General features: G+C 38.7%; 1 protein-coding gene across 5 annotated transcripts in view; it reads right to left on the minus strand.

Moving 5' to 3' along the window:
- The window catches only part of Rttn (rotatin), a 164,236-nt gene extending 157,512 nt beyond the window's left edge, over positions 1-6,724 (minus strand). For 2 of the 5 annotated variants that reach the window (XM_076912332.1, XM_034518621.2), the window contains exons 1-6: positions 6,463-6,722; positions 5,969-6,156; positions 4,894-5,071; positions 4,061-4,150; positions 2,400-2,490; positions 590-704 (exon numbers count right to left, since the gene is read on the minus strand). In XM_076912332.1, coding sequence (XP_076768447.1) covers positions 590-704; positions 2,400-2,490; positions 4,061-4,150; positions 4,894-5,071; positions 5,969-6,156; positions 6,463-6,493 — 693 coding nt within the window. In that variant the 5' untranslated portion in view covers positions 6,494-6,722. Of the gene's footprint in view, positions 1-589; positions 705-2,399; positions 2,491-4,060; positions 4,151-4,893; positions 5,072-5,968; positions 6,157-6,462 lie in introns of those variants that run through there. The other 3 variants (XR_013103594.1, XM_076912333.1, XM_076912334.1) reach the window with 3 other exon arrangements.
- Between the last annotated feature and the right edge of the window lie 7,973 nt (positions 6,725-14,697).

A 14,697-nucleotide genomic window follows, 5' to 3' on the forward strand; every position in this document is an offset into this window, starting at 1 on the left:
TTGCAGACAAGAGACTGCATAAAGGGAAAGGGTAATCAATACTGATCATTAATAATGTATTTCTTCAGCATTATTCTCTAAATATAAAGGAAACTAAACATAAAGGTTATTGCTGCCCACTCTTCCAAAGCTTATTCTCTCTCTTAAGATTATCCATAAATGGAGCTGGTGAGATGGCTCAGTGGGTAAAGACACATGCCATGCAACCTGGCAACCTAAGCTTGATCCTCAGAACCCACATCAAGGTAGAATGAGAGAATCAACTCTATAAAGTGGCCCTTTGACCTCTACATGCACACTTTGATATAGAAATTTAAAACTTTAAATTTAAAGAGAATCCAAAAACTGAGAATTTGAGATAGAAAAACTTGACAGAAAGTACTAAATGAGACTACTGTCTACTAAAAGAACTATAACTATCCAGATAAGTTAGAGAAAAGGCAGTTTAAGTAGCTCAATACTTCATTTTAAAAATTAAAATGAATACAAGTTTTCTTCCCAAGGACTCTTACTCTGCCATGCCCTTCACTAATTTGTGGTAAGATAAAATGTTATCTTAAAGCCTAAAACAATTACAGAAGGTACTTACCTGAACAATCTTTGGCCTCTGAAGAAAAATCTCAGCAGGAAAGTCTTGCATGATCACATCCTTCAGAAGCTCACAGGTGTTCCAGATCAGAGTGTGGTTACTACTTCTCAAAGAGCTAAGACAACAGAGCTAGACTTCAGAAAGAATGCATGTTCAACTGCCTGTGTAACCTAATGGCATGTCTCTGCTAACACCTTAAACCCCACCAGAGGCATCACTTGCCCCTGGATGCATTCTCCTATCTTTTCCTAGTCAACTCTGAGGAGGTACTTCTACATACCTACATTTTTCAATTCAGTGACTGCTTATGGCTTTGCATCCTCCACTAGATCATACTCTGGAATAGTTACTACATAACATTAACCACTGACTGTGAAGACTATCACAACTCTACCAAATGGGACTGATGAGTCAAATACAATTTTCTAATTAAAAGAAAAAAAAATGACAGCCTGTATAGTGGTAATTTCTGGGAATTTGATTCTCCAGTCATCTTCCCTATTCTAGATGCCCTCTTATCCCACACCCTTAGCTTCCACTTATATGAGGATGCAATCCACCTTGAGAACTCAGCTAGTTATTCCACCTCTTCCTTAGATACTGACTCACAACTAATAAATCGCCCCCAGCCCATTCTAAGGTGGGAACTACCTCTTCAATACTTTGCCCTAAGACAATGATGCAAGCATTACCAGAAATCACCTGTATCTTGCCTTAAAGATTTCAAATTTGATTTTTCACCTAAACTCATACCTTATCAAAAGAGACAATTCATTTATTGTGACTTCAATTAAATTATATCAAGCAAATATGGATATTTAAAACACCATCTGGGGGCTGGAGAGATGACTCAAAGGTTGAGAGCACTCGCTGCTCTTGCAGGCATACATTCAGGCAGAATGTTGTATATATAATACATACAGATACACATACATAAACACACAGATACACACATATACACACACATGCACATACATACACATACACACACACACACCACTATCTGGAACTAAAGAGATAACTCAGTAGTCAAGAGCACATGCTACTCTTAACAGAAGACCCAATTTTAGTTCTCTGCACCCATATTAATCAGCTCACAACCACCTGTTAACTCCTGCTCCAAGGGATTGGATCCCATCTTCTGGACTTCTCTGGCACCTGCACTGTTACACATGCACAAACCAACACAGGGACACATTAAATTAATTAAAACTACAAATAAAACTTTTTCTTTAAAAATTTTAAGGGTCTCACTATTTTGCCCTGGCTAGCCTCAAAATCAGAGCTATTCATGTTCCTCCTCATGGAGCCCATGTTTTAAAGTATATTCTACCAAACAGATTATGTTTAGTTTTCCCATTGTTCTTCATGAAGACACAGGAACTACTCAATCAGACAGTCTACACAATTAGAGATAGCATGTCATGAAAGTCTATGTGCGCTTCCAACCACAGAAGACACTGGTATGACACAGGTGTGCAGAACATGCTAACATCACGACAAATGTTAGGGGAAGATGGAGGAAGGAGCAGCAGGAGTTCAGGGTCATTCTTGGCTACACATAGTAAGCTTGAGGCCAGCCTGGGCTACATGATACCCTATCTGGGAGGAAAAAAAAATAGCATGTAGATGGCGTAAAGATAGAGACATGCAACAGTTTTCTGGCTTGCTTTCTTGAAATACTGAAAATCACATTTCAGAACTTGTTACCTTTTCCAGACAAAAACATATGGTGATAACTATATAAGATAACTATAAGATTTCATGGCTACAAAGAATCAAAAAGGCCTGTAATACATCAGCTCTGTACCTTTCATTGGAAGAGAGAACATGTCTGTCTGTTGTGGTCAGGGGTAGCCAAGGAAACACAGAGAACCTCAGCCACTTCACAGTTGGGTTTCCTGTTAAAGGAACAGCAAAACTTAACAATTGAATATGACGGTGTGTAAATAATATGTGTCAAATGGTTTGTGAAGAACATGAACTCACTAAATGCAGAGATTATCATTAAATTCCTTACTTTTCCAGACAGAGGAAGTATAGCATTTAAAGCAGCTTTAGATGCTTCCTGTTCCCTTATGTTGTTATTCAGCCTTTTAGTTGCCATGAAAACTTTTTGAAAGCAGAGAGTTCTAAATTAAGTTTAATTCTTGATATCAGCAGACATTCTCTTTAGCACATCCTTTCATCCCAACTATAACATGTAATACAATATTAACCTGTGTAATTTTTAACCATTCCCTATCACCTAGGACAAATTTTTCAACTTTTCTCAGTGTCTTAGTTGGTAAAATAGGGACACTGATAATACCAGTCTCACTGTGGCTTGGTAAATATTCATTCACTCTTTCAAAGAGTCCACACTGGATGCCTGATACATTTTTAGCATTGTTTCAAACACTGAGAAAAAGAGGTTGTCACAGCTTATTACACTAGGAAGGAGACAAGTAATATATATATATATATATATATATATATATATATATATATATATATTATTTTGCTAAAAAGGAATGTAAAGAGAAGATCAATCAGAAAGTTCTCTGACAGAGAAGGCTCTAAGAACAGAATCAGACACAGTACAACCAGTCATGTCTTAGTTAGTTTTGGTCAACATGAAACAAACTAGTTATCTAGGGATTAGAAAACAATTGAGAAAATATCTCCATCAAACTATCTATAGGGCATTTTACTGATGTGGGAGGGCCCAGGCCGTAGAAGATAATACTGGGTGACATAGGAAAGTGGTCTGAGAAAGCCATGGAGTACAAGCCAATAACAAGCATTCCTCTATGGTCTTTGTTTCAGTTCCTGCCTTGAGTTTCTTCAGACTTCCTTCATGAGAGCCTATAAGCTGTAAGATGAAATAAACCCTTTCCTCCCAACCAAAAACATCATGATTTTAGTCATGGTATTTGTCACAGCAACAGAAAACAAACTAATATAAGTCACTATAAACAATCATCAGGAAGGTCTCTCTAACAGGTGTAAGAGCAGAAACCATACACAGTACAAGCACATGAAGAAACCTGAAAATGAGACTCCTGGAAGAGAACTCTAAATCAGAATATCCTAATCTTTTGCCAACTGCTATTACCGTTATAAATCATGGTGAAAAGGAACTTAGGATGACCCTGTGTCTCTAAGTGGAATAACTGGATAGATGGTCCCATTTCATAAGCTGGAAAATGAATAAGACCAACCATGTATTACACAAGGCACAATACAGGACAAGAATTTGTGTTCAACAAGCACTGAGTTCTAGGGTCGCTACCATTACCTGACTACAGTAGCACAAATACAGTTAGTATAGCATAAAAATTTGACCACACAGACTCAAATCCTAAACTAATTTACATCAAATGAAACATTTAGCTTTGTTAAAACTGACCACAATGTATCTTCAGAGCAAGAAAGAAGAGTTCATGGATTTTTTATTTACCAGCCAAAGATTTCCCTATTTATACACACCCGCTGGCCCTGGTGGTACTTCCATCTGCTGGAAATTACTTTTATCTTGGGGAAAATATCCTGTTAAAACTTCAGGTTGTTGTGACAATTCTGAAAAAAAAAAAAAAATACATTAATTACTGTGTTATCAATTCACCTGCTAAAACAAAAATCTTAAATTGTATTATTTTCTCTCACTTTTTCAATGATCATTAAAACTAAATAAATAAATAATAAAAATAAAAAAGCAATCTAGTTTATTCTCTGAATATTATATATTCCAAAACAAGAAAGTAAAAAAAAAAAAAAAAAAGACTGTTCAGGCAAGTTCCAAGTAAGGTGATTTTTTTTCCTCTCTTTCACTGTAAGGTAAATACAGTCACTAATTAGATTGAAAATATCCATGGTAAATATGATGAGTCTGCTAAAAGTATCAATGATGACTGCCCAACTGTATTTCTAAGTCTGTCTCCCTTTTCTTCACTACTCAACTTTATAGTTCCCAATTACTTTATAGTTACCACTGAATATGCTTAGGAAAGAATTGAAAAAAAAAAAAAAAAAAAAAAAAAGACATGAGTAGACATGGGCTGGCAAGGTGGCTCAGCTGGTAACAGCACTACCCACCAAGCCTGACATACTTAATTTAATCTCTGAGACCTATACTAGTGGAAGAGAGATAAGTGACTCTCACAAGTGTCCTCTGCCCTCCACAGGCATGTCATGGCTGATATTCATCCACACACATATACCCATATACACACATACATACATACATACATACATACATATATATACACACACATAAACATAATAAAGACTTTGAAGAAAATATAATGCAGAAAAGCAGTTACCAATTTGATCAGTGTGGTACGTGGCAGAACACAGTGCAGGAACTTCTGAAGGAAGAATGAAAAGTCCATCAAGAATGCCATCAATCTCAGCCTGTATTGCTGGCTCCACATTTGGACGGAGCTTAGATAAGAACTCTACTGCACCAAGGTCAATCAAGTGTTGGACAGCTGGAGGATACTACAGTAAAAGAAATATTCCTAAGAGTAGCCATGAACATGGAAATCTCTAAACTTCATTTTACCATAATCAAGACACAGCAACTGTAGTATAACAAATATCTTATGTTTTGAAAAGCAAACTCTGCATTGGTGTGCTCTAAACAACTTCCATGAATCAAACATAAAGGAAAACTGACAAACTTAAGAGACATACTCAAGAGAAAGAAGCCAGGACTCTGAGCACTAAAAACACACACTACCAATTTCTCTTTACTTTTAAATGTTTTATTCCTAATATTGGCACCTATAAAAAATAGGTTCCATTATGGAACTTTCATACATATCCATCATTGTACTTTGTCTTCCCATCACACACACACACACACACACACACACACACTGGCTTGTCCTTGTTTCATAGGATCCCTTCTACTTGCATGTCTTTCTTTTATATATAAAGTTACTTTTCTCAACTGACATTTTGTTAATACTGAAAACGACTAATGTAAACATGAAATATCAGGAAAATGAAGAAAAATGGGCGGCAAAGTTAATCAAAAAAAATCCAGAACTTAGTAGTTCTACTTCAAGGTACAGTACAATATGAGATAAGATATTATAACAAACTACAAGCCATGACTACTCAGATCAACTAAAATTCAACACCTCTGGTTGTCTTCAAAAAATTTAATGCCGCCGGGCTGTGGTGGAGCACGCCTTTAATCCCGGCACTTGGGAGGCAGAGGCAGGCAGATTTCAGAGTTTGAGGCCAGCCTGGTCAACAGAGTGAGTTCCAGGACAGTCAGAACTACACACAGAAACCCTGTCTCGAAAAAAAAAAAAATTAATGTCAACTATGCCTTTCAATAAATGCTACAGTTAAGACCATAGTTGCTTTAGTTCAAAACGACGTTACCTTAACCAATCTGCTTAACAAGTTCAGAACCTCCTCTTTCATTGGGACGGATGGGAAATTGAACCATTCGAGCAAATGGAGAAAAAGCAACCTTTCCTGAATCAAGTCAGCACAGCAGATTAAGTTGTGCTCGATCTTGCACAGGATACTTTTGAGGGCGCGTTCCCTGATCTCCGCCAGCTGATGGCCTGTCAGAAAAGTTGGCACAAAGTAATTTTATCTCCCGATTCTTAAAAGACGACCCATTCATAACTTATTCTGAATGTGCGTGATCCCCAACACCCCAACACCCCACCACCTCCTGGAGAGAAAGCAAGGCGAAACTAAGCCGCAGGTGCGCTGGATGCGGCCGAGGATTATACAGTGAGCAAAGTCAGCGGGCAACGCTGGGCAAGCAGGGACTTGGAACAGCAACCGCGCGACCCGGCCGGAACCCAGTACCACCAAGCCAAGACCCGGGGGCTCCTCCGACCCTGGGCAACACCGATAGTTACCGAGCTTCCTGATAAGTCCCGCCAGAACCATCTCGTCGCCACAATCTGTCACCGCCGGAAAATTAAACTGTCGCGCCACAGAGTCCGTTCATAATTAATGTCCTCCGGAAACTCGGCCGAAAGAAACAGAGGTTCCACAATGTCTAAACTAGCCACGCCTTGAGTAGAGAGCATTAGATGAAATGTTCCCAATGCTTCCGTCACCGCACAAGCTTACGATCTCTCTATGTTACTACGGCTCATTCCCTAGACCTCAATCTTGGTCCTAATAAGCCTTAGAAATAAAGGCGTCAAGAAGAGATAGACCCCTCTTCCGCCCGAATGCATGTCGGGAGTTGTAGTCCTGGCCCAGCCCCGCTCCCTACAGAAGTTCCGGACACGCCCCTTCGCCTCTGGGTCCTGAGATCCGGTTTTCAGAGGCGGGCTGGGAAGCGGGCTCTTAGGACCTGGCAACTGCCCAAGGCTCCAGTGGTATTTGTTCAGACTGTGCCAGTCTGAATGTTTAGCTTTCAGAGGTTGGGTTTTGTTCTATATAGTTGCTCTTCCAACTCTCTTCCTGATTATTAAATGACTCAAGCTGTAGAATGTAACTGCAAAGTTCAGCGTCTAGGATACCTGACCTCAAGTATGCACAAGCAAGAATAAAAAGGAGAGGGGTGGGGGAGAAAGAAATAAGAGAAGAGGAAAAAAAGAAATGGCGTAAGAAGATTCTATTCGAAGGCTTTGCAAGTGCATTTTCCATATTTTTCTAACATATGCTGTAATCAATCTCAATGAAAAGAAATTGCAAATGATAGTAAGAGTGACGACAAAGTAAATTTATATATATTTTTTTTTTTTTGCATTTTAAGGAACATTTTATTGTAATGATCTTTTTTATTTCCTAGGAAGGGAGGGGATGTCAATCAAAATAGATAAGTCATTCATCAGAGAAGTACCCATACAAAGTCACACCAAAAACTAAAGAACTTTTTGTTTCTTGACTCCATTAGAACAGTGCTGCTTCTCTCTCTCTCTCTCTCTCTCTCTCTCTCTCTCTCTCTCTCTCTCTCTCTCTCCCCTCTGTGTGTGTGTTTTAGATAAACAAGTGAAACCTGAGTTGAGTCTTGGATAAATAGAAATGTGCTAAGCCCAAAAAGTAGAATGAAGAAATAACTACAAAGAAGAGGACTTGAAGGAAATGTGGCAGGAACAAGAAAATGAGAAATTCAATGAAACCAGTTTACTTTGGAAAAAGAAAAAGATAGAAAGGTTCATGTTAGTTTCTAAATATTTTCTGTTTGGCCTTCTGATAGTTCCTCCCAGCCCTTTCAGCCCCACAGCAGCTGACCAGTACTGTTGAAAACACAGTAAGTCCTGTCCCTCTGGGTCCTGGCAAAAGCATAGTTGCATGTTTAATCAAGACTCCACTTGGCCATGCCTAAAACAGCTTGGCCAAAATTTAAGTGTAGCTATCTTCTTCCACCTCTGAACCAAAGCACCACATGAATAATGTGCCAAGTAGAACAAAAAGTAGAAACTTCGAAGGACATTACACAACTTCAGAACTGAGCAGTCAATCCAAGCACAAAACATATACTTGTGGATTAGAACTGTTGATGACTGTATGTAGAAATAATGGGAATAACTTGTCAGTGATATTTCTAGAAGCCAGTCTTAGATGACAAGTGACCAGGTATGCAGTGGGTAAAGGGTAATAATACTGTGGGGAAATAACAACATAAGCATCTTGCCTTACCTCAATTTGGACGGTGTAATGGGCAGTGTAAGTATAAAAAGGTCTGTGTGTTGCACTTATGACCAATACGAACATTTTACTTTTTAAAATGGTGTTGTCATTGTCAATTTTACATGGGTTAAAGTAAAATTATCCCTTATCCCAAATGACTGAAAGCAAATATGTTTTGTATCTTAGGTTTTGTTTATTTGATTGATTGATGATTGATTTTGGAACATTTATCTACACATAATGAACTAGTTTGGGCATGGAGCCCAAGCCTAGTGAGAAATTCTATTTTATATGTACTTTCTAAGCATGGTCTAAAGGTAATTTTATACGTGTGTGTGTGTGTGTGTGTGTGTGTGTGTGTGTGTGTGTGTGATCTGTGTGGTATGTGTGTGTGTAATGTGTGTGTGTGAGTGATGTGCTTTTGTGATATGTGTGAATTATGTGTTTGGTGTGTGTGGGTGCACACACATGGTTTGATGTATGAACAGGTTTTAGAGGTATTGCATCTCCTGGAGATGGAGTTGTTAAGCTGCCTGCTGTGGATGCTAGGATAAGAACTCAGATGCTTTGAAAGAGCAGTAAGAACTCTCAGCCACAGAGCCAACTCTACAGCCCTTTTACAACACTTTTATACATGAAAGCCTTTTGAGGTGTGCAACTCTACACAAGAACTGTGCGGCATCTCTACCCCAAAATTTCAGATTTTTGGAGAATTTTGGGTTTCTGATTTTTGAATTAAGAATTTCATCCTGAAGGACTTTTACAATCAGGCAAAAGCATTAAGTACTATTTACTGCATTCAAAACAAAGGAATTTATCTAGAATTTGATTGTTGTATTGTATTGACTAAGGTTTTTGGTTTTTTTTAGATTTATTTACTTTTGTCATGTATAGAAGTACACTGTTGCTGGCTTCAGACACACCAGAAGAGGGAATTAGATCCCATTACAGATAGTTGTAAGCCACCATGTAGTTGCTGGGAATTGAACTCAGGACCTCTGGAAGAGCAGCCAGTGCTCTTAACTGCTGATCTATTTCTCCAGCCCAGTATTGGGTAAGTACTGATCTGACTATCCTCCCTCAAAGAATCAATCTTCAGTTTCTTAATTCTGCTGTTTAAAAAGCACACACCCATAGTAAAAATCCTTTCTATTCTCTATTGTGGCTGCATTCATGAGTATGCCTAGCTTTAAAAATGGCTCACTGCTAGTGTCTTTTGGCAAGAAAAGAAGGTAAGGCTGAAATCAGTGAAATCAATGACAACTCTCTCATCATATCTCAAAGCTGATCAGAGATGGGATGATCATCCACCATTCCTTAACTGTCTCTTTGTGGGTTGGCAAAAGGACTGACAAAGGTACCTAGGCAAGGAAACAGATACGGTCAAAGTTTGAATATCAGAGACGTTAACTTGGCTCAGGAGGGTGGAAATTCCACACAGTCAGCTCAGAGATACTGTGACTCTTGAATATCTTACTCATAAGCTAGCTGGGATTCTTCTGATCACTCTGGCTGGAAATCTCAAATAGGCAAAGGACAGCTGCCTCACTGTTGGTAGTTCTGGACCCTTAAGTTTAAAGGACTTCAAAAACAGGGCTGCATATAATCTCACAGTCATTTATTTGTGCAGCCACAGTCAGGCACTGCTTTCAGTGAAAGAAAATGAATACATTTTTTTCTTGTTTCTTCATATGGTTAACATTATTGGCTTCAGGAGAATATCCTTTTCCAACCTTCAACAATTAATTGGAATCCCAAAATATTTATGAAAACAACATATAAAAAGAGCAAACAACAAAGATTCCTAAACAAAAGAGGCCCAAAACAACAGTTGTGTAAAAGTTTTATTCATTATCTTCTGGCAAGCCCATGTTCTGTGTGACTTTCAAAAAGTTACCCAAATGCCAGCCTATGTTATTTAAGAATAAAGGTCACAATTTATTAATAATACTGATCGCTAAGAAGAAAAAATGGTTGAAGCCCGAGGTTTCATTCCCTACTTATGAATTATCCAAACCAAGCACCATAACTTCATTCCATTAATTCACACAATATTTAATTTTTTAAAGCATCATAAAATTCTAGCTTAACCTCCCAATATGAAAATAGAAAGCTGATAAATATTTTATGCCATGTTAAAGTGGAAAGATCAGAACAAAAGATGATTACATCTCCAGTAGCAGAGCCTTGTGATTTTTGAGTCTCATTTCTATTGTACAGTTAGTGCACATGTTTCTTAATTATAGAACTCAGAAATAAATACAGGCATAATTAATTAGCTATCTGAACCATTGCACCAATATAATCCTTTGCAGAAGAATAATTTTTTTCAACAATTAGGCTAACTATGGATCTACATGGAAGGGATAGGTAGTCCTTCCCTCATACTGTGTGGATAACTGTCCAGTACGTGCCACAGAACAAACTATTAAATTCTTAGTAAAACTATCAGCTCTAAATATTTATGATTGTGGGCTAAAAATTGTTTTTGAAAAAAATTCCTTCTGTTTCTGAGAACATTACAATGAAAATAAAAAGCTAGTTGACAGAACATGAGTAAATATTTGCAAATTATATATCACATAGAGATACATTGCCTTAGATTTATTTTTAAAAGTGAACTTAACAAAGATTCAATTTAAAAACTGCAAAGGATCAGAATAGACCATTTCTAAACAAGACATATAAATGACCAATAAGTGCATGGAAAGGCCCCTAACATGAGTCAACAAGACAAAATTATGTTATAGCTGCATTAGAACAGGGGAGGCATAGTATTGCTCATGAGCATTTAAAGAAACTAGAAACCTCAGACATTCGTTTTAGAAATATAAAGTGGTGGAGGGTCATGGAAAATAGTCAAAAATGTAAACAGAATTGCCACACAGCCTAGCAATTCTACTCCTGAATATACACAAGCCCTTCTTGTCTTACACTCCAAAATAATTCATGCATCCTAAATCTCAAATTGTTACAAGAAGCAGGATGAAATATATTGCCCTGCTCTGTCCCACTCAAGATGTGAGGCACCTCTTTGTCTACGGTTGCACACCATGTATACTGCCTCCCACTCAGTACTTAGTAGCTGCCTTGGTTACCAAATAAACAATTGTGGTATCAAAAACTTGTGGTCAAGTAACCTTTTGAGCAGGAATCCTGGGAAGCAGATAGAGCTGTAGGGTGAGGCTTCAGGAACCCTGCTTCTCAACCACTAACATATAGTGGTACATGCTTGGGGTGTGTGTGTGTATGTATGTGTGAGTGTGTGTGCATGTGCATGTGTATGTGTATGTGTGTGTGCATGTATGTGTGTATGTGTGTATGTCTATGTGTATTGTGGCCTTTACTCTGCCTCAACGCTTTGGGGCTAAGTGCTCTGGTCAAGAGAGAGAGTGGGGCTCTTGGGGCAGGAGAAGCAAAGAATGGAGACAAGACAGGGTGTGATTCAGTCTCTTACCAAGTCTCCTTTATTGAAGGGAATTCTGAGGTATTTATACGTTTTTGCCACGTGCCTTGTAGGCGCATGGATACCACGTGCCTTGCAGGTGTTGATATGACGTAAGCCTTACAGACGTCTATAGCGTGGATAGCACGTGCACCGTGCGCCTTGCAGGCATGGATACCACGTGTGCCTTACAGGCATATATGGCCTGGATAGCACGTGGACAGCACGTGAACTGCATGCCTTGCAGGCGTGGCTACCACGTGCGCCTTGCAGCTGGGGGCAGTAAACAGCAACACAAAATATGTGGGATATCAGAGTGTGCTTCAGCTGTTGTAGGCTATTGAAAAACAAATCTCTTATCAGGATATATGGTTCCAGATGGCTGCAAAGATAATCTAGCCGCTTTCTGCTAAAAGTCGGCTCCCAACGTATGTGTGTGTGTTTGTGTGTGTGCATGTGTGTGTATGTGTGTATGTCTCTGTGTGTATGTGTTTGTGTGTGTGCATGTGTGTGTATGTGTGTATGTCTCTCTCTCTCTCTGTGTGTGTGTGTGTGTGTGTGTGTGTATCCAATGCTCTATTGGATACAAAGGGCATCTTGGAGGAATTGGTTCTCTCCTTTCTATTCATTGTATCCCAAGCATCAGACTCAAGAGTCATCAGGCTTGGCAGTAGCTCCCTTTCCCTGATGATCCTTCTTGCCAGCTCTCATGTCTCTTACAAATACTAATCCACTCCCATGGGTTTGACTTTCATGATCTCATAAGCTCCCAAAGGGCTCACTTCCAAATTGCCATCACATGAGGATTGGGGCTTTAACACATGAATGTAGGATAAGGGGCGAGCTGAAATGAAAAAAAAGGAACAAAATGTCTAGATGTTTCTCAAAAGATGACATACAAATAGCAAATAAACACACAAGATCTTATTATTGTACATGACTGGTCGTTAAAGAAATACATACCTAAGCCACAATAAATATCTAGAGAAGGAGCCCAATGGCACTGTGCATGCTTATGTAAGGCCCTAGGTTGGATCCCCAGTGCTACAGTATGTCAGCATTTTATACCCATCAAAGCCAACCACCAAAATAAACACAAAATAACAATTTTAAGCAATGATGTGGAGAAATTGGAAAACATATGTTCTTCTGAAAGGAATGTAAAATGTTGTAGCCACTATGGAAAGAAGTATGATTACCTCTCAAAATACAAACATATAATTATCATTTGGCTTAGCAATATCACTTCTGGGTATATACTGAACTATAATTCAAATAGATACTTGCAAACCTTTGTTCTCAGCACTATTATTCAAATAGCAGCGAGTGGAAGAAATGCAATTGTCCATTGGCAGATGAATGAGTAAACAAATGTGGCCTGTATATATAATGAAACACTATTCAGTCTTAAAATTGAATTCTGGCAGTGGTACAATGTTAACAAACCTTTACTATATTGGGATAACTAAACTAGGCCTCTCACAAAATAATAAGTTCTGTGGTTCTGGTGAGATCAGAAGATAGAAACTGATGAAGCAGTTTAAGACAGAAACCTCAAAAGATTCTTGTCCTTGGCCAGAAATGGAGAATGTCCTTGGTTCTATCCTGACTTGAAGCCAGAAAGCCAGAAGGGGCCTCTGGTTCGGTTCTGGATTCTTTCACATTTTCTGAATGAACCTTAGTTCTTAGAAGCCATATGATAGGCTGTGGCTGAAATTGAGAGGTACCTGGATTGAACACCTTCTCATACTTCAACCCAGTTTCTGTTCTAAGACCTGTAAAAGCCCCTTGAAAAGAAATTCAGTAGTACCCCATTTCCTGAGAGCCACTCCAGCTACAGAGCAACTCTGTCTTCCTTCTTTCTCTTAACCCCTCCCACCTAAAACCCTATAATAAAACTCTTTCCTAAAGTCAGCTTCCTGTGTCCATGAAATTCATTCTTAAAATTTCCATTGACTTGGTGGAAGCCACTAACTTGGCAGAAGTTTTGTCTGACCAGGGGCGTCTGGCATCTTAACTCTTCAGTAAAATCTCACCAAACCTAAGAAGTGTGCTTACATTCAGTGACCATCTCCTTCCTCCATTTCATCTCCACTTCTAGTATGTGAATTATTTAAAATAGTAACTTCATAGAGACAGAAGACAGAATTTACGCAGGCTAGACATACAGGAAAGTTAAGGAGGCATGGGAAGAAAATGGAGCCTCTTGGACCAGATTTGTCTTACATGAAAATCATAAATGTCAGCACAGATAGAAAACAAAAATACATTGCTATGAAGAACACCTGCATAGAGACGGTGCTACTTTTCTGAACATTATCTCATAAGTCATGCTTAATTCCAGAGCATCTATGACACTCAACCATCATCAGTCCTTGCCTTGTCCATAAACATCAACAATTCACTTCAAAAACCTTCTAATATTTCAATTTCTTTTTCAAAACATATATTTTTATGTATATAAGTATTTTTCCTGCATGCATGTCTGCACACCACCTGCATGCATACCTGCTCATGAAGGCCAGAAGAGGGTTTTGTGTCACTTAGAACTGAAGTTACAGATGGCTGTGAGCCACCATGTGGGAACTGGAAATTAAACCCATGTCCCCTGGAAGAAAAGCCAGTGCTCTTAGCCACTGAGCAATCAATTTTGTTTTCAAAGGGACATTCTTCCTCAAGATGTAGCTGGAAAGTGATTCAGTGGTAAAGTAAAGGCCAGGGCTTCCTGTATTAAGACCTGTTTTACAACCTAAAAAAGACCAGCCTTTAAGCTAAAAATATGACTGTTAATGATTGGGATGGTTAATATTGGTCAGTTTGACAGAATACAGAATTAGCTAAGAGATAAGTACTTGAACATGTTTGCGCAAAATTATCAATATTAGGTTAACCCTGGAAATTCCTGTGGAGGATTATTAATATTGGGTTAGTTTCTGAGGATGCCTGTCATGGATTATGTAGTTGTTAGCTCTGGGTCTTGTGTTGCTTGTGGGCGGCACCATTGCATGGGTTAAGGTCCTAGACTAAATAAAAAAGAAGCGTGTGAGTTGTGCACAAGCAG

Source organism: Arvicanthis niloticus, chromosome 14, assembly GCF_011762505.2.
Source record: "Arvicanthis niloticus isolate mArvNil1 chromosome 14, mArvNil1.pat.X, whole genome shotgun sequence".
In the NCBI taxonomy this organism is placed as follows: Eukaryota; Metazoa; Chordata; class Mammalia; order Rodentia; family Muridae; genus Arvicanthis; species Arvicanthis niloticus.